The 23572-nt window shown below is 44.0% G+C and overlaps 1 protein-coding gene across 2 annotated transcripts in view; it reads right to left on the bottom strand.

The window, feature by feature from the left end:
- The window catches only part of RFX4 (regulatory factor X4), a 267277-nt gene that overhangs the window by 194495 nt on the left and 49210 nt on the right, over positions 1 to 23572 (bottom strand). For both annotated transcript variants that reach the window (XM_086939196.1, XM_086939205.1), the window contains exons 2-3: positions 11349 to 11435; positions 10919 to 10982 (exon numbers count right to left, since the gene is read on the bottom strand). In XM_086939196.1, coding sequence (XP_086795322.1) covers positions 10919 to 10982; positions 11349 to 11435 — 151 coding nt within the window. The remainder of the gene's footprint in view (positions 1 to 10918; positions 10983 to 11348; positions 11436 to 23572) is intronic.

Genomic DNA, 23572 nt, shown 5'->3' with positions numbered 1-23572 from the left:
CCTTTAGAGCCTGCTCTTCGAGGATGTCTACTGTCGTCTTCCTCGAGTAAACTTAGGAGTATTGTGTCCCAAGAGGTTGACTAGATGAGTCCCTTTACTGAGGAGCCATGACTGAGTTTTCTGCTGCTGCCATATTATAGGATTCCCTCCTGCACTGTTATTTGTTAGACTTCCACATCGTGGCCATTTGCTTTTTTTCTAGTATCAAAGCTAAATTAGTAAACGGATTTGTTTTTCTTAGTATGGATCGAGAGTCCCATTACGTACACTCTGGGTTTGCAGGCTGTCTTGTTGCCCTTTAGTTGTTATATAGACTCAGTAAATCTGGGTCAGTAATGTGTTCTTCTTGTATACAACCACAGCGTTTGAATTAAATCTGCATCTACAGAATGACATCTGGAACAGAGTAATATTGGTTCCACCCTTACTCGCCACAAATACGCAATACATAGAATTGCATACTTTGTGTGTTCTAATATTATTAATGTAAAGGGTTGCACTTAAATTCAGTACAAAGGGGCATTCACTGTAGAACTAAAAATGCATATACATTGTGTGCCTTAACCTTATCAAATTGAACTGTAGTATTTGGAGATTGGATACATGTTCACACTATTAAAATGCATTTACTTCAGAAACGAGAAAGATGTATGTAAACGTGTGCACTACTGTTTTCATATTCAAATGTATAATGTAGCTCTCAGTCTCATTTATACTCAAGTATTTAAAGTTACATTACATTTTTTTAAACTCCAACATAAATCTGATTTTGAATTTTAAGTACTAACATTTTTTTAAACTTATTTGTGGTTATATGTGCACAAATGACATGTATTTACTTGCACCACAGAATAATACGTTAAAGCTTGACATTAGTTGGCCTGTATTTCTTTCTGCTTAAAATATTGCTTTTCCATTTCTGCTTGCATCTCTTTTTCCTTGCAGGTACGTTCCCATGGTTTGTTAGCTTGTGAATAGATACAACACTGTAAAAGTAATAGAGAACCTGAGAAGAGGACTTGACAAAAATAATGTTGAGCCAGAACATTAATTGACAGTCCCATTTCAGTAATGTTTCAAGGAGTTCAAGGTACCCAAGATCGATATCGTTCACAGGACTGGTGTGGGAAAATCCACTAATGTTGCAGCTCACAACGTGAGAATGGAAAAGACAATCGAAGCCCCTGATGGTGTGAACAAGGGGTGTTGCCCAGAAGATTTGTGTGGTATTAACTAGTGTTCTCACTGGTGGATGTTGGCCACTTTTCCTTTGCATTTTGAGTGGTACATACCTATATGCTTTCCCTTTGATTCTTTGCTAAGTGTGGCTTAAACAAACACGTATTTCCCTATCCCTAAAAGACTCTTGACCAAGCTTTTACAATGCTGACAGTTCCCCACAATCTTCCTTTTTTCTCTGTCGTGGCCGACACGACTCACGGTTGGGATGGCGGGGAGTAGCGCAGTGAGGGGGAGGATCAATTAAAAAAAGTGAACTTACCTTCACCAACCCGGTCCCACATCATGTCTGTTCCTGGAAGCAGGAAGCAAGAAGGCTCCCTCCCCGCCCCTAAGCTAAACACAACGCTGCTATGGCAGCAAAGTGATTGGTCAGGACGCCGACCAGCCAGATGTCTATGAGGAGGCCATACATGGAGAAAAGGCAGAGTGCGCATGACTGGTTTGGTCAGTCACAGAGGGCTGACCAAATAGTCAGAGCCCACAACAGTAGGCAAGCCACTTCTCCCCTGACCTAGAGGAGGACCACCCACCCGCCTGCCCCCAACCAAACCCTCCTGCTTAGTGGGGCTACGCTCCTCCGCCCACATGGAGGAGCTCCTCTGTTTTTTCTGCATTTTCCCAACTTTTTTAAACTCCTTTTAGGTTTAATCACCCTTGATGGTTTAGACTCTAAATTAAATGACTTTAGGCAATACTTATGTTTAAGAGAGAGTATCAGAGACTCTAATCTGAACACCAGAATCTACTGTTAATTTTCTGTATTGCTGTGACTAAAATTCTTGTTTGTCTTGTTTGTCTCACGCTGATGCGCCTGAACTTCTTTAGGAGGTTTGGTCATCCCTTTGCTGCAATATATCTCTTCATCATGGTATTAGGATTCTGTTACATTATCCTGACTGTTAACTTGTAATAAAGCTTGTTAGCTTTATTCTCAGATTCCTAGTCCCTATTGTGTAATCAGATGGGTTATTGTGTTAATAAGATGTAGTTGACTAATTCTACTTCCCTTCACCTTTCAGTCGACAAAGAAAACTCATCATACAATCAATCGTAAGACATTGGCCCTGCGCTGGATCACATCTCAGACATGTGTTAGACACGGTTGGGAACATTTTATGCAGACAACTTGCATTACGTACAATGTACATTGTATTGAATTAATGTGAATTGAGCGTTTCCAGACACCAGTTTCGGATATTCTATTGCTGCTTGTCAGTCTGTGTCAGTAAAGTTCTTGGCTAACTCTGCCTGCCAGGCCTGTATGTAGAACCTAAGAGAATTTTAGTCATGTTCAGCAGGGTTAAAAATAAATGAGACACTGCCTCATTGTAGGATACTATCTAGTCTTTGCCCGTCCTAACAGTCTTCCCTTGCCATTAGATGGGCCAATCATTTTGACAAAGAAACAATTGGACAAATTTCATACTAAGGATGGCAGAACATTAACAAAATGGCCTTGAGGTACAAAATTGCACCATCTATTTTTCAGACGAAATTCTTTGCTATGTACCTTCTACACTAGAGACCTGCTAGGCTTCATAAACTGAAGCTGCGTGAGGGTGGAAACTGTTGGAACTGTGGAGACGAGACTGGTTGCCACCAACATATGTTTTTTCACTGCTGACTTCTCGAATCCTATTGGGACCCAGTCCAGGACAATTGTCAACAATTTTCCTCTTCTCAATAGTGTTAGATTACCCTTCAGTAATTTTAAGACACGGTGCATCCAAATCTTTGATTACCTTAAGCTGTAATGATATGGCTCTCCTAGACCTACTCCTCTCGGTTGCTGTGATAGTTATTTTATCGGAATGGAAATCTTTCTTCCACATTTCGTTTCAAACTTGGTGGGCGTGGGTCTTATTTTTAAGAAGTGCCCATAATTCACACTCAAAAAGAAGGTCCTTCCCTCAGAAATCCTCTACTTTCTGGCGCTCCTTAGACGAATTTGCTTCATTACATGGATAATGTAAACATTATGGTTTATACACTTGACATTATCTTTAATCTATTTATAGGAGTTAGCTGTGCACACCCACTCGTCTCTTTCCCCTTTTTCTCTTTCATTACATTCATTGTTTGCGTGATAAGACTGGACACACCTTGCTACATTCCTTGCCATCTTTAGACATGTTTTCAGATTCTCACTTGTCTTACTTTAATTAGGTCTATTATAAGGAATTAAGGAATTATTAAAGGCACACAACCATATACCTTATTGTTTTACCAGATTTCTTTATTCATTTTTCTGTGCCACTTATGTCTGTGCTCCATGTTTTCCGCATTATGTTGTCCTTTGGTAAGATGAGGTACTATTACACATATTTTATTCTATGTACTGTAATACAATTAATTATTTTGTACTATGACTACATCTTGTTTGACTCGAGGACTATGCATCTTTGTACTGTATTTTGGTAATTTAAATGGCAATAAAATCATTGTGCACTAGAACAAGCTAATTATTCTGACAACAAAAGGAGGTCTAAAGTTCCAGGAGAAATTGCAAGGTATTAATAAAGACTTGCTAGCAAAAAGACTTGGAGGAAAAAGCTCGTCCTTAACAACAAATGTTATGATTTGTTGAGATTTTTGCTATGCATGGACATTTGGAATATGATTGCTGGTCAAATGAAGAACATATACATATATTTATATCAGTCTTGTGTTCAGTTTTCCTACACATACAGAATTACGCTTTGAGCAAGATTCAAATCCATTCCTCTTAATCCAAGGCCAGCAGGCAAAAGGAAGGACTGGTTTCCAGAGGTATGGGAAAAGCAAATAGTATAGAGCAGTGGTCTTCAAACGTTGATATGCCATGCTCACTCCCTCACCGAGCAAACTGTTTGGGGGTCAGGACCCGTGTCAAACCTTCAAAAAAGTCAGACTGAGGAAAGGGTAATAAGGCTTACTAAATCACCACCACTTTGGGAATTGCGTAGGGCAAAGGCCTCATCCAGGTCCACTCACTTCACTGCAAAACAAACCGCCCTTACAGTGTCCTATCCTGAACGCTCTCAATTAGACATTCTCTATAAAGCCTAGTACACACCCCCTCTTTAAAGTCCCACTTCTACTTTCTCTGCAAAGCACTACACAGATTTCAACCTACAAAATCAGTACCCATGCCCCGTGCTACAAAGCACAATTCAGACATTCTTTATCAAGTGTCACCCAGACACAGCTCTGTAAGACATAATGTTGGACCCTCTAAATACCACATTCAAATTCCTTTTTTAAAGCACCACCCATAGCTAAAACCCCAATATAAAACTCCTCTTTAAATGCCCATCCAAAACACTTCTGCAGAGTATCATTGTGGTGTTTTCTTTAAAGACACAATCAGCTTCCCATCCAGACTCCTATGCACAGTCGTGGCAAAAAACGATATCATCATAACTCTATAAAACCCTCACCACACACAATTTCCAATGTCCAGTTCAAACATTCTCTACAAAAGCTCCTCTATACCCTTTCTGCAAAACACCATCCTGACCAACCCTCCAGAGCCCCATCCATGCAAGCCCCATCCATATCTCCTCTACAATGACCTGTCCAGGTCCATCTACAAGTTTCCAAAATCTCTCAACCACAGTTTGTAAAGCATAATTCAGGCATCTTCTCTAAAGACTGATATAGCATATGTAAGAATTCATCCAGGTAACCTTAAAAATAGATTGTGTATCCGTTTTGAAAACCACATCACCTTTCAAACGTAATCACTCCCTCTTCTAAAAAGTCAGCTGTAGGCTCCCTTCTTGAATTCTCATCCACCATAACTTATAGAAAGACCCATCCCGTCCAATTTAGAAAGTTTAATCTATCTCCTATTGTTAAAAAATTCTCATCCAGTCATAAAATGCTACTTTTCATGGCCTCCTGAAATTCTCCTCAAGAACCTCTTACAAAGTCCTATTCAATGCTCTCCTGGCAAGCCGTAGGCAATGTCAAATTTCTATTTAACCTAAATTACTCCTACTTTCAACCATATCTCCTCACTGCTCTGAAGCGGGGAGAAGCTACTGGAGCACTATACACCAATCACAGATAAAAGTGTTGTAAATGATCAAGGTTACACAAAGACGTCAGGGACTGCTAAAGTTAATTTCGGGAAAGAGTCATTACAGAGCGTATGGTAAAACAGATATTATTATTACACCAAACTGATGAGATAGTGATAGCAGGGAATTGAAAATGGAAGCAAGAGTTTTTTGATGAGACTAATGGTTTGAGCATGCCCCCACAGAGACAAAGGCCATGTTTCTGAAACCAATATAAAACCTTGGCATTTTCATAGAGAGCCATTAGCACTGCATTGCACATCCACAGGTGAATGAAGGAAACGGGACTGAGCATACACATTGAGCTAACATGAATGACAGGGTGGGAGTGTTTAGAAGCGAGACTTCAACTAAGCATATTTACTTCATGTTTCTCCCTCTACAACTTATGTTGATTAAAAGAAATACATTAGCTACTAGAAACAAAGAGATACCAAGCATGAAGCAAGACAGTAGGCAGCATATTAAAACATCACCAAATAAAAATATAATATTGTGCATAAAAAGACAGTGCTTGACAAACTCTAGGTGTATGGCACATTATTGGAAATACTGGAATAATATGTTAGAATGCATTGTGTTTTCACTGCCAAACATACTAAGAATCTACAGGCAGTTGAAAAGGTGCTTTCTCTGCACAATGCTCAGCTTCCTTGCCCACCCTTGCTCCCTTATCCAGTTTCCAATGTTGTTCCTAAAACATGAGCTCAACTTTAACTCGAGACCGAGAAATTTGCAGTGCAGGCATAACTTCCTTTAAAACTAAGACCAAAACTGCATAATGACGAGAACAGCCAAACAAACACACTAAAGGAAATTGTGAGTGAGTGTACTGTGGGGTTCTCTCACGCCACTTAGGAGAGGTGGCCTGGCGCCACCCTTCAGATAACTTCACACCCCACCAGGGGGTAGTGCCCCCCAGTTTGCAGATCACTCGTATAGAGCAATAGTTAAACTATATATGTAGAAAAAATCCCTGCTCCCGTTCCCAACGGACCCACTTCCTTGAGGAGAACAACATCCTGGACCCGTCCCAATCCGGATTCCGCAGCAATCACAGCACTGAAACCGCCCTCATCGCTGCCACAGACGACATCAGGACCCTACTGGACAACGGGGAAACCGCGGCCCTCATCCTCCTAGACCTTTTGGCCGCATTCGACACCGTCAACCACCAAACCCAACGCACACGCCTAGAAAATGCAGGAATACGCGACAAAGCCCTGGACTGGACCACCTCCTTCCTTCACCGTCAAAACCCAGAGGGTCTGCCTCAGCCATTCTGTTCTGAAGTCACCAAGATTATCTGCAGCGTGCCCCAAGGATCATCCCTCTGCCCTACCCTTTTCAATGTCTACATGGCACCGCTCGCCAACATCGTCCGCTCGCACAACCTCAACATCGTCTCCTACGCTGATGACACTCAACTGATCCACTCACTCACTAAGAACCCCGCCACCGCCAAAACCAACCTCCACAATGAAATGAAGGCCGTCGCCAACTGGATGCAGACCAGCCTCCTGAAACTTAACTCAGACAAGACAGAGGTCCTCATCCTCGTCTCCACCCCCTCCGCCTGGAATGATTCTTGGTGGCCAGCCCCCCTGGGAGCAGTACCCACATCCACCAACCACGCATGCAACCTGAGGTTCATCCTGGACTCATCGCTCTCAATGACCCAGCAAGTCAACGCTGTCTCCTTCTCCTGCTTCAACACCCTCTGCATGCTCTGCAAGATCTACAGATGGATTCCCACCGGAACCAGAAGGGCAGTCACCCAGGCCCACGTCAGCAGAAGACTAGACTACGGCACAGCCCTCTACGCAGGAACCACGGCCAAACTCCAGAAAAGACTCCAATGCGTACAGAACGCCTCCGCACGCCTCATCCTCGACATACCCCGCCACATTCACATCACTGCCCACCTGAAAGACCTGCACTGGCTCCCAGTTAACAAGAGGATCACCTTCAAGCTCCTCACCCACGCCCACAAGGTACTCCACAACACCGGATCAGCATACCTCAACAAATGTCTCAACTTCCACACCCCGAACCACCAGCCTCGCTCTGCAAACCTCGCCCTCGCCTCCATCCCACGCATCCACAGACCCTTCACTGGCGGCAGATCCTTCCCATTCCTCGCCGCCAGGACATGGAACACCCTCCCCACACAGCTGCGACAGACCCAGGACCTGCTGACCTTCAGAAGACTTCTCAAGACCTGGCTGTTCGAGCAGTAGCTGCAACCCTCCTCCCCACCCCCTCAGCGCCTTGAGACCCGCACGGGCGATTAGTGCGCTCTACAAATGATTGATTGAAAAACAAAACCTGCTGAATAATCTTGTTTGTTGATGCAGATCTCCTTCCATGCAGTTCCTATTTCCAAACCCTCTCCTTTCACCTTGCAGGCCCTGGATTCAACATAAATATTAAGCACAGCTGGTTTTGTCAGGAGGTTGGCCTATGGCGAATCATGTAATTCCTGAGGAAGCCATTCTACTGCAATACTACCATTGTATATTCCATAGTGAACAATGGATGTATTGTGGTGGCACCACTAACGAGTTACAATAATTACAATATATATTTTAATAAAACTTGGGTTCCTCCCATGATTGGAAACAATTACCTATGGATGAATAAGGTTACAGCCACCAATTGATAGACTGGAAATGTTGCCCATTTAGGTTTGTGCATGTAAAGACATTCTTCAGTTTGAAGGCAGAACACTCACTGGTTTCATTGGTATCTTTGGTTAGAGGGTACACTTCCATTACACCCTACATGCTTCACTAGTAGTAATACAGAAGGTTTAAACTTCTGAGTACAGCAGTGAACCACATATTGGCAAGTTGGAGGATGGACATTGCTTCCGCAGATATTGAACTGAATTGCATGCATTCCTTTGACTGGAGATCCAGACACTGGAGTGAGTATGAAGACAGGACTACCTTTAGCAATTCAGTGACGACTTTGCTCGCAAAGGGCTGCTGATTAGTTCTTCCTAAGCTTTGCCATTTGGCCTTTTGGTAGACAGCACTGGTGAGGAGAGGGGCTGCAGTTTCTGTTGTTGAAGATGAGGACATTTCTAGGCAGGGACTTCCCTTTTCGACTGTATTGCATGCATTCCTTGGACTGAAGATCGAGACACTGCAGTGAGGAGGATAGAGACATGACTACCTTTAGAAATTCAATGCTGACTTTGCTTGCAAAGGGCTTGGGATTAGTTCACCCTGAGCTTTGGCCTTTTTGGTAGACAGCAGGGGAGAGGAGAAGGGCTGAAGTTTCTTTTGTTGAAGATGAGGACTTTTCTAGGCAGTGTCTTCCCTTTTGTCTGTACCTGATTACTGCCCCGGGAAGGCTATGGCCGCAAGGTGCAGAGATCTCACACTTCACTGTGCCCTTGTTTTGCAGACTCCTGTTTCAAACAAGTCCCACTGCTACCTGATGGGAGAGCCAACACCCTGAACAAAGGCTGTCTCTCAGGAACAGCCCAAAAAGACATTTGAAAGAAAACCACCCAAGCCAGTTCTGCAGCCTTTTCCAGTGGGTACATTCACTGTTTGGAAAACGTGTTTAAACGTGGGATCCAAACCACCTCACTTTGTTGCAGTTGATGTTTATAATGACCAAGAAATGGAGTGCTCCACAGAGTACTCCAAGGAATAATGTGGAACCAGGGCTGAGTGGACATCACCTAAACCGTACACTTACTGCTGGAGGAGCTGATGGTCTGCCTAGTGCCTAGAAGCTCGCCTGTTTGCCAACTGAGAGATTGAAGGAGATTGCCTGGCCCTGCAAGAAGACAGATTCCCCAGATTTGAAAGTCCATCATATGCCCAATGTAAGGATTACACAGAGAAAGCTGACTGCCCTAGAGATAGAAGTCAATAGTGACTTGTGCTCTGGAAGGGCTTTGCCCAGTTTATCAGTGCAGTACCTGTTAGAATTGCACCAAGATTCTGAAACTATGAGCACCACGGTGTCATCTGATAGTCCGCCGTCAGTCTTAGATCTGGTGCTGCTGCTCCCGATGCTAGAGAAGAGGAATAGGTCACTGCTAAAGCAGGAGCTCAATCGGCCTAAAAAAGCTGCAAATGCTAAGGACATTTCACTCCTGATTAATCGGCTGGAAGGCTACAACTGCTGTGCCGAGGTCCCCATCTGCACCTGACCCAGAGGGCCACAACCGCCAATAGACGTCAAGCCACTGTGCAGGACCTGCCACACAGACCCTGTCCTACAATTCTTCTACCAAAGCAGAGATCCCAGCCTGGAAAAGCTGCTTCTGAGAAGAGCGAGAACGTGAACTGCACCTGCTACACCGCTAGATCTGCAACCACGACCAATGAGGTAAAGCAGGGCTTAACCTGGGAACAGAATATGGGGCTAAAAGCATGCAGGGGAATCTGGCACCAGGAATTAACAGATATCTCCTTTGTATGATTGATTGATTTTTTGTTAACCGTTCAATTATTTAAAATCATTACAGTAAAGAAGCTAGAACAGGGAGAGAGTACCAAGTGGGAGTATAGCACATCTTACTGAAGAGCAGAACTGAGATCACAGCCCTGCAACATGGGAAAACTGTTTTGATGGAAAAAATGAATAAAAATAAATGTATTTTATAATTTCCTACGCTTGCATAAATAGTGCACTGAAGAAATAATGCATGGATATGATTCTAGAACTAAGTGTACATCTGTTTTCTTTGTGAAAACCGTCACTTTCGGAGCGCTTTTTCAACCAGGCCTAAGTTACATATTAGTAGCTGATAGACAAACTGAAATTTCATAACTTAATCACGTGGCCAGGCCTAACTTATGCACTGAGTTAGTTACAATTTTTCCAGAAACCTTTTGCAACTACGTCTTTAGAGTCAAGGGTTGCAAATCATTAGCTGCAGAAATGGCTCCACCAGTCCTTGCCCATGGTAGGTAGAGTGATGTGCTGCACATTCAACTCAAAGTTCAGGCACTACGAGTTTTAACAATTCATTTCTCTTCAATATGTAGGTATTTCCCCATCAGAAAAGTGCAACTGGGTGAAAGAAAGTCTGTGTTTTGCTGCAAGGGGAAGTGACAGTGGATAATGGCTACAGTGTTTATTTTTTAGGTTCACAGTGAATTTTGGTTAGCTTTCTTCTCGCACATGTACTGTCCTGACAAAATGTTTACAGCATTTTGTGTTACATTCTGCAGTGGACCGAGAAGTGACACTTCAAAAATTGAAATACTGTAAGATTGTAAGTATATTTTCAGAATCCTGCCTGCCAAATACATATTAATATAATGAAACCAGCAGTAAAATTTCTCATGGTACTTGTCCGGAAATACAACAAAAAGCTTATTCCCTTCCATTTCTGTATATAAATATTCCCTGAATGTTTCCATGTTGGATGTTTGATGCCCAATTCACAAAGGCATTTAAGAGTGCATCAAGTCCCGCTACAGGCGCAGTATGCTTTTGTAATTGGCCTCATAGTTACAAAACATGAGTCTATTTCAGCCTGCTAGCTTCCTTGTTTTTCAATAGTTACGTTTTATTTTCTTTACACGAGATGGCAATGAGATCTCTTAATAAATAATTTGTAAATTAAATATCATTCTTACCACTGCAGTGTAGCCGGGGTGGAATGAGGTCGTGAAGCCCTGCTGTTCTCTTTTTCGTCGTCTACTAAAATAGAATAAAATGCAGATAATGTTAGGATGTGATGGAGTCGCATGGTTGGCACAGACTGACCACATGTAGTAATTATAAAGCGTTGACAAAGCTGGATTTTTACTAGAAGGATATTGGGGAAGTCAGTGAAAGCTTCGAGAAACTTCGAAAGATACACACCCAATTAGTGAAAACGTATGTGAGAATCGGTTGCCCCTATTATAATTCAACACGGGTGTTTGCATGCGTCAGTGATGCAGAATCCAATGTAATCCATGCCATATCGGGTACAAGAATGGCATGAGCCTGGATCTCGACCCTGGAGAAGCACATTTTAATATGCCCTCTCTATTCGGAGCTCAGTAGTCATAACATACTCACTTTCATCGTTCGAAAGATTGCCCAGAGAGGTGTGGCTGGAGTACCGCTTGCTTTCATTTTCACTGAGACATCTTTCGATCCAGCTCTCTGCCAAAGAAGACAAAAGAGACCATGGGTGAATCTTTTTCTAAGAAGTCAGCATAAAATGTCCATAGTAGCCACCCTCTCGCCGAGCTCAGTGAACAAATATGAAGGGGAGCATTTTTAAAGTCCTGGGCCCTGCCCTAGTAACAAATAGTGCAACAAGCGCAGTGGCACCAGGGACTGGCGTTTTTAAGGGTCTACTGCACCCCAATTGAAGCTGTGTTTTCTACTACCACATCTAGTGATAGAGGTGCAGGGGGCCTCACCCCCTCATGGGATCTTTCTTATCAGAGGACCATGTGGTATATGTCAGTTTGCAGGGGGCATAATGTTGCAATACAACACTGAAAATAACATTAGTTAGTTATAGATCGTCATTTATAAAGCGCAACACTGCAAATATTGGAGAGCTTCAAGGCACAAATAACAAAACAAAACTACCCGCAATGACATAAATTACAATTGATCACAAATAGGCATTCAAACTATTAAATAATAATCTAAAACAGTTCCACCGAAAACAGGAGAGAAACTAAAACCAATTCATAGAACTCTAAATGTAATTCGTAGACAGGTCTAGAGGACACAAACTGCAGAATTAGCTTTGATGGCAGAAAGTTCCACGGTCTACGGTGGTGTTAGTAAACCAAGCAGGAGTAATACAAGAATTATTGCAACTACAGGCCTCTAATCTTCTAGAGCCTCCTAGCCCACCCTACCAAACAATTAAAACAACCCATACCTCAAATACCATCGGGACTAAGCTTCCTTCATCTATCTTTACACCTTTTAAATCTTTCATCCATCGATCTATTCACCCCATCCATCTGTTCACTCTTCCATCCATCCTTTCACCATCCTATCCATTGTTCTTTACCATTCTAACATCCACCTTTCCATTACAGTCTTATAACCATCCTAGCATCTGTTCACTCCTATTTCTATGCACCCACCCATCATTTTACCTTCCTTTTCTCAACCCACCCATCCTTTCATCCTTCAATACATGTTGCCATCCACTCACCCATTCATAATCATCCTGCCATTTTTTCTTTCCCCTACCCATTCAAATTTTCTTCTACCCTTCTATCCCTCAGGTCCTTTCACACTTAGACCCATCATTTCATCCTTTTGGCCTTTCCTTTTCTTATGTCCTTGGTTCCTCGCGTCCTTCTCTCTCTTTAACTCTTTTTTTCTCACTTTGTTTCTCCATCTGGGCATTCTTTAATGTGATTGACTTTGCATTCCTCAACTCTGTTATATGTTTCCTGGGCTATGTTTTTTGGATCTGACCTAGACAGCGCAAGTGCTGCCTCTGCAACACATTTCATTTACATACAGTGGGCTTACAGCCCACCCATAGCTTCAGCATTGCTCTCATTTACTTCGTTCCTGTTTGTTACGTCATGCATGTGTCATGTCTTCTTGCTGTTTTTGGCCCTCCCCTGTTGCTTGGACCACGTACTTGTGTCCTACCACTGCTACCCAGCCATGTTGCTTCTTTTCAACCCCCTTTGCTCCTGGCCAGGTTTCTTCTTTTTCATCCCTGTGGTCCGCTTCTTTTCCATCCCACACCCCTACCACATCGATGTTACTTCTTTTCCCTCACCCCCTCCTGCCCCAGTCCGTTTCTTCTTCCCCCACGGGCCCTGTCCCTGTTCCTTCGCCCCGAGCCGCCCCCCACTGTTTTTGTCCCCCCACCTGCTCCGTCACTGTTTATTCTCCTTCCCCACCGCCTCCTCCCAACAGACAAAAGGGAAAAAAGCACTATGGTGGGGCTAGCGCTGGCGGCCTCGTACCGCTTTTTCTTTTACCATGGTGCTCTCCTCCCCAACCCGCCCTCCCGTTCACCACCCTAACTCAACTGACAAAGCCAATAGCGCACCCATATGCAAGACCTATTGGCTTTGCCAATGCCTGTTTTATGTGTGTTTGTCTGCAGAGTTGTAGACAAAACTGGCTCACAAATAATCAGCGTTTCTAGTGTCAACATCAACTCACTTAAGCTACTAAAGCAGGGGGTTCACCACGACCCTGCAACCAACTTCACAGGTTGGTTCCTGTACACAAAAAGCACACATGCAATTTGCTATTAAGAGTTCAGCCAGGAGGAAATTTACAGTGTGATAATTGAGACCTAAAAAATACACTAAAAATGTTTGTGAAATCAGAGACGCCTAAGATTTACGCAAAGTGTAAAGATTTGGTAGTCCCCACACTGTGGAATTGTAAATGTTTTTATATACTGCACCACACAGTCTATTTCTAACTGCTTGTTACTGTGGCACATAAGATAACTGAGGAAGATAATAATGACTTTTATAGGATCTCTCAATTTTATGAAAGCTGGGATGAGAAGATGGGACTCGTGGCACTGGTGGCGTTATTAACCATTGGACTACCTCCCATCTACAAACAAAGTTCACGTGTGATAGTGCAGCTGCGGACACTTCTCATGAAAGTTTTGAGATCTTTTCATTAGGAATTTGAACAAAAAATTGTGTATTTGTGTAAGCCCTTAAAATGAGTACAAACATTTTATTCTACCATTACCATGCGTTTTGATCCATTTTTTTCCGCGTGCTAAATCAAATTAACCTGTTCAATTTGGAACACAGTTATTATCAATGATATGATGCAGCACGCTACATTGGGCTAAGAGTCTTTGTATGTACAAATATAGTACGGCCAAAGCTTAAATTGCATGGCTCAGTGCTCTTGTCTGTTCATAAGCTAGCTGCTACCTGTACCCTCTAATACAAAAATGTCCTTCTGACAGAAGGCCGATATGCAGAGCGGATTTGTGAAAATGCAGGAAATACTCACTAAAAGATCACCACTCACTTTGCAAAGTGCCTATAGGCTGAGTGCCATGAATCCATGCCAGCCTTAGAATTCTACTTTCATGAATCTGAATGTAGAACACATTAAAGCAGGCTTTAGGACATCAATCAGGGTATTTTGTAGCATGCTACTCACCCGTGAGGGTTTCAAGACTCAAGTCAGATTGTGGTAATACTCGGACAAAGAAGCACAATACATATTACTGGTGAGTGCCTTCACTAAAAGCTGGTGGCATTGTGGCAGGTGCAGTCTTTGCATTTGTCATCTTTACTTCATTTTAGCAGTTATTAAACATCAATTTTCAATGTAGTAATCTCTCAAATTATGTAGTACAAAAAGCTTGCTGTATTGTATTACTGCACTGAATAATTTAAAAGCCTAATAGAAATAATTGAACGATGATATTTTGCTTCATTAAAGCTCTTCAGAGGCGATTTCTTATGCTTGTTAAGTAGTGCTAATTTTAAAAGCGACAAAATGTTTAACTGTTTAACTGTTAAAACACCAAAGTAACTTTTCCCGCACTGGAAGAACCTCCGGTTTGAAACAACACCAGAGCCGCAAGTTTCCAACACAACAACACAGACCGTGTTAGTGTTCAGATAAAAACCAGCACAGATCATATCACTGACGTCTTTTCGGTAAGTCTCTCTAGCATTATGGGAGATGAGGTGCTTGCATGCTTGATTTGCCCTCTGAAGAACTTGCACGAAAGAGAAACGTCATGCTGTCAGGAGATTAACCCAACCAAAATAAAGCTGTGCTGTAATAACTTCTGAGCGGCTTTGCCCGAGTGCTCCCACAATCTGAGGGATGACATTAAATCGGGAAACATCCTTTACGACGCAACTTTTACCACGCAGTACCTTTACAACGCAGGTTTTTCAACGCAAGTCATTACAACGACTTGCGCTAGGGGGCGCTCTAGGATAGGTAATAGTTTAATTTACTATCCAACACCTTCCCTACTATCCACGGGGACTGGAGTTGGAATAGTAAATTAAACTATTCACTATCCAGCACCCCCCAACGCAAGTCGTTGTAACGACTTGCGTTGAAAAACCTGCGTTGTATAGGCATGCGTGGAAAAAGCATGCGTTGTAACAACGTACATCCCATTAAATCAAACATTTCAATGCATGCCTCAAAAGCAGCTGCCTGCTCTCCACTGGGAAGCCTCATTGTTTATTTAATTATCTAGAACAGACGCCCCAAAGGGCAGCAGAGTCTCAAGAGTACACAAAATTATACAATAAAAAGTGTTACATAATATGCATGGATGTGCACAATTAGATTAGAACAAACATATTCGAACAACAACAGTATAAAGAAATATTGCACTTAAGGATAATTATCTGGGGTTCAGTAAGGAGTCTTCTGTCCATAAAACATAACCAGTAGCATGCTACAGGTGAAAAAGATTTTGAAATAGCAACAGTTTCAGCTCTTTGTTCTTTCTGAGAATGTTTTTTTTCTGGAAGAAGGGTGAGGAGCTGCAAAGGAAGTGAGAGCCATCTGAGATGGCCAGTGATAGAGCCAGGTAGTTCTGGGCTGTGGTGGGCCTGGTCCTGGGGTGAGGTATGCATTGGCCTATACTCGTGGTTTCAAAACACAGCCATTTGAGAGTGAGGAGGCCTGGAACCACGCGAGCAGGCCTCTTGGCTCTAGAAACGACCTCACTATTCCAAGTGCCTTTGGTATCCATGTGGGAGTGGCAACTGCTGCACGCTCAAATAGGGCTTTACTCAGGAAGAACTGTGGTACGGCACTAAGGTGCTCATTTCTCAAAATGATTCTCTTTCCATATACCTTTGGCACTTAAGGTTTCACGGCACCCTGACACCCATTCGGGCCTAGCCTAGGCACTCTCTACAGATCTGTATTTCCATGAGAAATTGTGCTTTACTCCTGCAAATTAAGAACTCTGCCTCCCCTACTCACAGCCAAATCTTTGGAAATCGTGTTCCCAGTGAGCACGATTAAAAACACAAATAACACATGGACAGGAATGAAAAATAGGCTGACAATAGCACCAATCGGAATCAAGGGCTCGGTGAGGGACGACTGCCACAGAGAGACTGTTTACAACTAACTCCAACCTGACAGGAAGCACAAGAGAGGGGGGAATCTTTTCACAAATACTGCCGCGCCTCATTTATATGCGGGTCGCGCTCCCCATTAATAACGAGTCACAATGGCTGCCAAAGCCGCTTTGTAAACAGCCATGCAGTCACACATGTCCCCGGGAAAATCGTGATTTAGCACTGCCATGTGAAAAAGCCAGCCACCTTGCAAAGCCAGGGGTTTCCCTGTCTGAAAACCTTGCTAAATCTCACACGGAAAAAGCCGTCTGAAACAAAACATTAAGGGAGCAAGGAATACACAAGGAGGGACGGACGCCATCATTCTGTTGCCTCGTTTAGATTCGTAGGCACAAGTGACCCTCCCAGGTCAGCGCAGCCCGCTCCATCGAAAAGCCTTTGCGGCCAACTCTGTCGGTGCTTCTATGAGAAGGTCTTGAGAATTCGACACCCCCAACTGCAACTAGTTCACGGCCGAGGCCTACTTCTGATCTCGGAGATGGCCTCGCTCCAGTCCCTTGTTTCAACTAAAACAGATGGCTTCATGCTTGATTCGCAGAGGCCCACTGATTCTTTAAGGGACCCCGCCCGAAGGGAGAGGACTGATGTATAAGCAACTAAGCAGGGCGGCTCGCCCTTCAGTCCTCTCCCTTCGAACCACTGATACATCGTGTCATTAACCAGTCCTTAATAGAACCTTAAGCTCTAGTTTCCAATCCGGAAGTCTCACCTTTTACCATCTGACCCTGCTGACTTTTGGCCAAATTCCATCTACCAGTGTGGACCAAGATTTTAGGGAAGGTAGCTTAGCAACAGACGCAGCAGTTTCTAGAGGCTCCCTCCATCGTTTTCTTCCAACCGATTCTGGTTATTGACCACTGCTTGAAACAGAGACAGCTCTATTGGGGTTCAGGGACCACCCACTGCTCTGCATGGTGGAAACCACCACAACGCTGTTGGATCTCTCTGCAGCATTTCACACGGTGGACCACAGCATTCTCTTGAAGTGCTGGGCCGCTGCTTTGAGGGCTTTTTTAACAGATGATAGCGGGTAGAGCTAGAACCTTCACTACCTGAAATAAGCAACCTGTTATGTGGTGGCACAGGGCTTAGTCCTCTCTCTTGCTCTTTTTAGATCGGAGTGTACCCTCTATTCTATCTGGTTAAAAATTGCTTGGTGTCTTTTTAACCATATTCTGACAGTATTCAGATTTACTTCAACACTCCCATGATCCAAACCAATCACAACCTCGCATAGAGCTGGAGCTTTTACTCTGTGGCATCTAGGATAGGATAGGATTGGAATTTGTAGGGCGGCTAAACCAGGAAGGTGTAAAGGAGCTAGGCGGGACGAAGGGGAAGCAAGCATTTACCAACTACGAGGCGAAAAGCCAGGTCTTTAAGATCTTCTTAAAGGATGCAAGTGAGTTTGCAGTGGTGATAAAAAGAGGCAAGGTGTTCCAAAGTCTGGTGGCCGCCACAGAAAATGAGCGGCCACTCCACCTGGAGCGATAAAATCTAGGCGAGACAAGCTTCTTCTGAGTGGTGGACCTCAAGGTTGTGCCCGGGGTGTACCAGTGGAGTAAGGCTGCAAGGTGAGATGATCCTGTACCATGCATGGCCTTGTACACCAAATTCAGAGCCTTAAAGGTGATGCGCTTCCTGATCGGAAGCCAATACAAGGCATGGATTCCTTCTCCTATGGACTGATGTTTGGGGATGTTCAGTATGTTATTATATGTTATGTTATTTGCACTTGTAGAGCGCGCGATTACCCTTGGGTGTCCTGGCGCTAAGTACTGGTCTGCCTGGGAAGCTGAAAGAGTGCCACTGTGAAAAGAGCCATGTTTTCAGGCCTTTCCGGAACGTAAAGAGATCCGGAGCGGTTTTAAGGGAAAAGGGGAGCTCATTCCAAGCTCTCGAGGCACAATGAGTGAAACTCCTGCCTCCCCAATTTACTCTTTTTGACATGGGGACTTGCACTTGTTTAGCACTGGTAGATCGTAGCGTTCTCCCAGGAACGTACCAGGGAAACTGTTCCCTAAGAAACTCCGGAACAATACCGGTAATGGCTTTAAAAACTATACAGAGAGCCTTAAAACGAGTTCTATGTTTTATTGAGAGCCAATGTAGCTTCTTAAGCTCTCCTTTCACGTAAGCAAATTTAGGTGTTTCGGACAGGAGCCTGGCCGCTGCGTTTTGGACTAATTGGAGCCTGTTCATATGTTGCTTTTGTATGTTCAAATATAGGCTGTTACAATAGTCCAAACGCGATGTTATAAGGGCCATGACCACCGTCTTAAGATTGCTCTTGGTCAGGAAGAATTTGATTTTCCTTATGATTCTAAGAATCATAAAGGGGCTGAAGTCACCAAGCTTACTTGATCCACCATAGTGAGTTTGTTATCCACTAATACCCCAAGGTTTTTGACCTTCTTAGTGGGTATAGGGCAGAGGCCCAGATCTTCTGGCCACCACTCCGATGTCCACACCTGTGGATTATTCCCGAACCTTAAGACCTCGGTTTTAAGCTTTACACAATTGGAGGACATCCAACCGGATTTTGCACTCATACATTCATGGAAGCGGTCCCCAGTCTCTTTCTCACCTCCCTTAGTCAGCAACAACACAATGTGTGTCGTCAGCACAGGAGGTGAGTTGGAAGCCAAAAGATCTAATAACTCCCACTAGAGGTGCCACATATATATTAAAAAGCGTTGGGCTAAGAGAAGAGTCCTGTGGCACCCCACAAGGAAGTGTGAATGGTTTAGATGAATTACCATCCAGATTCACAGTTTGGGACCTATCAGCTAGGAAAGACTGTAGGAGTTTCCATGCTAGGCCTTCAACACCGATCACAGACAACCGGTCCATCAATAACTTATGATGGACAGTGTCAAAGGCCGCGGACAAGTCCAATAAAATCAGTACAGCACTACCTCCTACATCTACGGCCTCTCTAATTTCCTCAGTGGATTTCAACAGAGCCAACTCAGTGCTATGATCAGCCCTGAACCCATATTGTGATGGGTCCAGAGAGTTGTTGCGATGGAGAAATGCACTGAGTTGGATGTTCATCACCTTAGTATAAGTCTTGCCGCAGCACTTTGAACTACCTGCAGCTTGTTCAGGGAGCCTTTGCTGACATTGTGGTATAATGCATTGCAATAATCAAGCCGAGAGGTGACTAGGGCAATGATAGTGGGCTGATGAAAATCCGAGGGAATGTATGGCAGCACTTTTTTTTTAAGAATATGGAAACAGGTGCTAACGATGCGATTTACCTGGGCATCGAAAGACAGGCCCTTATCAAAGATAACTCCTAGGTTTTTGCCAGTTGTCACTGGGACAGTAAGTGGGCCGCTGATTTCATGCCACCAGGCGGCAGACCAGATTGAAGGCTGAGAGCGGAAATCAAAACTTCAGTTTTCTCCGAATTAATTTTAAGAGAGTTGTCCTTCATCCAGCGTATTATGCTGGTCATACATATATTAAACCTTTGAGCAACCAGCTGCAAATCATCAGAGATGGATATAATGATTTGCGTGTCATCGCATAGGAGAGGACCTGGAAGCTGAAAGATCTCACCAGTGAAGCCAAGGGGGTCACATAAAGATTGAAAAGAGTGGGGCTAAGTGAGGAGCCGTGGGGGACCCCACAAGCAAGACTGAAGGACTTGGCTTTGAACCTGCCGTAACTGACTACATTGGTTCTATCGTGCATAAAAGAGTGGGGAAGCTGTAAGGCCTTCCCAGAGACACCAACACCCTGCAGTCGCTGAAACATGCGAACTGGGGAAATGGTGTCAAATGCCGCCGAGATGTCCAGCAGGATCAACACCGCTGATCCGTCCCGATCGACCTGCATGCGAATACAGTCTGAGGCTGCAACCAAGGCGGATTCAGTGCTGTGCCATGCCCGAACCCCGTTCTGGGAGCTATCCAATATGTTGTGTGTTTCAATGAATTTCATAAGTTCAATATTAAAACATTTTTCCAGCATTTTGGCAGGGCCGGGGAGAAGGGAAATAGGCCTGTAGTTCTTCAGTTCTGAAGGGTCAGCATTAGGCTTCTTAAGGAGGGGTGAGACCGTGACTTCCGTCCAGATGTTTGGATAGTGCCCGGATAGAAGAATGTTATTGAAAACTTTGCACAGGGACTCAGCTATAAGATTGTGTGCAAGTTTAGGTGTGGAAACCCTACAAGGATCGATAGGAGACCTGGACTTGAGGCTAAGTAGGAGTTCCTTAGTGCGAGACACTGTTATACCTGGAAACAGTGCCAAGCTAGGCGTAGCAGGTAGGGGTGCCAAAGCACAATCTGTGGCAGCTTGCTTTCCTCGGAAGGGGAGAACTCGTGAAAAGTTTTCAAGACTTTCTCATGAAAGTAGAGACCTATGTCGTCAAAGAAGTCTTGGGTAGGATTCAGGAGTGGTGCTCCTGGGGTTCAGTAATTTCTCTGATGACTTTGAAGAGCGTGCTAGATGAATTATCGGCTGACCTAATCTAGTCAGTAAAATATTGGGATTTTGCCTGGAAGATGTCACACTTATAGTCCTTCAGCAAGGATCTCTGTATCACTTTTTTCCAAAAGGCAAGGGGCTGCCCGCCACCTCCGTTCTTGCCTACGACAGAGCTGTCTAAGTCTCCTAAGTTCATCTAAGAACCACGGGGCTGAAGGTTTAGCTCTCTTAGTAATATAGCATTTGACTGGAGCGACAGTGTCCAATGCGTTGGTAATCCAGTCACGGAAACCCTCTGCCCTTGTAGGATAAGCAGTGGAGCTACTGGCCGAGGTTAAGGTCAGAGCCTCCTTCCAGTCCGTGGCTGTAACCTTATGTATTCTTCTACTTAATATATTTTTTGGGGGGGGGTACATCAGACGTGACCTTAGTGAGAGAGGGAAATGTGACATCAAACTCAACCTGCCCATGGTCAACCCAGCTAAGAGGCAGGACAACCTTGATCCTAAGATTACTGTGGTTGACAAAAATGAGGTCCAGAGTGTGGCCGGCCCTGTGAGTGGGGGAGTGAATAAGTTGCTCAAAGCCCATGGAATTCATGAGGTTGAGAACATGTATAGAATCAGTGTCCAGGTTACATTCAAGATAGAAATTCAAATCCCCAAGAATTGTATAATGTGTCATGATAGCAAAAGGTTCTAGAGTCTGGCCTCTTGCATCAAGAAAATTAGCCCTGGACCCCGGAGGACTATAAACCACAAGGCCTGAGAATTTGCAGTTTTCTCCAGATTTAATACCAAAGATGGCCGCTTCTAGAAGCGAACCTGAGGCTCCCACCAGCGGGGTGAGGGTACAATTGAGAAAGTCTCTAGTCACAAGGGCTAGGCCGCCACCCATACTGCGCGGTCGGTCATGTCTAAAGATAGTGTAGCCTGGGAGAACTGAATCGGTCAGGTCGGGCCCGAGTGTTCCTTAGCCCAGGTTTCGGTGATAAAGAGGAAGCCCAGATTAAGCGTAGTAATGGTCAGGGCAATTACTGTCTTATGCTTAATCATGGAACGAGCATTAATAAGTGCTCCCTTAAGAACAGAAGGTCTACTGGTTATCGGGGGATCGTAAGTATGCATCTCTGCACCTCCCAGCCCCTGCAGCCAGTCTGAAGGACCAAAAAAGGAGGCAAGAACATTAATAGGGCAACAAATCTAGTTTTGATAAAGGATAATTACCTTCAGCTGAAACAGTGTGAAACAGATCTAATAATCTTTTTCATGGGAAACCATTATTAAACATATCCTGAATATCTTTAGCCTGAAACTAGCGCAAGTACACAAAATAAAGAATCTGGGGTTTCTGTGCAGTGACGAGGCCTTGTTAACACTCAATCAATCAATCAGTATTTATAAGGGTATGCCCAGACGTGGGTATCGTGCTCACTACGCCACTGGTGTCAAGCTATCCTGACTGATGACGGCTGATAGCCAGAAACCGGTCCTAGGATGCTTGATTCCGGCCCAGGGAAGACATGGCTTGGCAGTTTGTGCTGGACTGTTCCCATGAGGCACAGGGTCAAGACTGATTTGCATATGGCCATGTCTGAACTGGGGGCGACTGGCGGTAAATGTTTTGCCAGTGTGCAACATTCCGTCCATAACCTTGTATGTTTTGCTGTTCGCCCTATGTGGGAAGGGTTGCCCAAACGTGGGTCCCGTGCTCACTACGCCACTGGAGTCAAGCTATCCTGGCTGATGACGGCTGATAGCCAGAAACCGGTCCTAGGATGCTTGATTCCGGTCCAGGGAAGACATGGCTTGACAGTACGGGCTGGACTGTTCCCATGAGGCACAGGGTCAAGACTGATTTGCATATGGCATGTCTGACCTGGTGTGGTGAGCAAAACAATGATGGATTAAACCCAGAACTGTGACTGAGGGTGAATGTTTTGCCAATGTGCAACATTCCGTCCATCACCTTGTGTGTTTTGCTGAAGTCTCTGTAGACACTGCAATTCAAAGCAGCTTTAAAAGTAGCTTTTATTCAGATTACCCACCTCAAACCCATCATCTGACTTCTGTCACGAAAGAATGAGACTTTGGTAGCAATAGCAAATGCCTGGCTTAACCATAGCAATGCCCTTATCATTGGCATTTCCAGGACCCTACTGGTTCATAGTCAACGGTTTTGGAATAGGGTATTGCAGGGTAAATTGCAAAAGAGTGATATGCATTAAAAATAAAAACAAGAAACAACAATTCCACAAGAAGGCCATTTCACAAGCAGCCTGCAGTGTCTAGCTTTGTGTGTCCATTACTTGGAGCAGGACTGGGCTATCCTGCTTACTTTCACATACAAAAACTCCCTGCACCTCCACAAACAGCTGAAATGTCAGTAATGCATGTTTAAAACAATATGGTACACAAAGGAGAGGTACTTAAGCCAGGTTGAACACCGGATATCCAATGAAGAAATCACTGAAAGATTTACAAGTAGGTTGACTGGACAGATGACCTTGCATTTTCTCTGCTGAAAAAAATAAAGACCTGAAAAGACTTTTTATGACTAGGATGTATCATCGCTGGTCCCTAGAAGGCCACACACTTTCTCATTCACAACGCTAGTAATGTTTGGGGAGGATTCCTCAAGTTCCAGTTTCTGACGTCCTTCACTGAGATCATGTTTAGAAAAGAAACCAGTCCCACTAAGCTGATGGATTATGTCCCGAATGCAGGGCACAAGATTTCCACATCTGTTTCACCA

Source organism: Lissotriton vulgaris, chromosome 1_1, assembly GCF_964263255.1.
Source record: "Lissotriton vulgaris chromosome 1_1, aLisVul1.2, whole genome shotgun sequence".
Lineage (NCBI taxonomy): Eukaryota > Metazoa > Chordata > Amphibia > Caudata > Salamandridae > Lissotriton > Lissotriton vulgaris.
The sequence above is the reverse complement of the archived record's forward strand: the minus strand, read 5'-3'. Positions and strand labels throughout refer to the sequence as shown.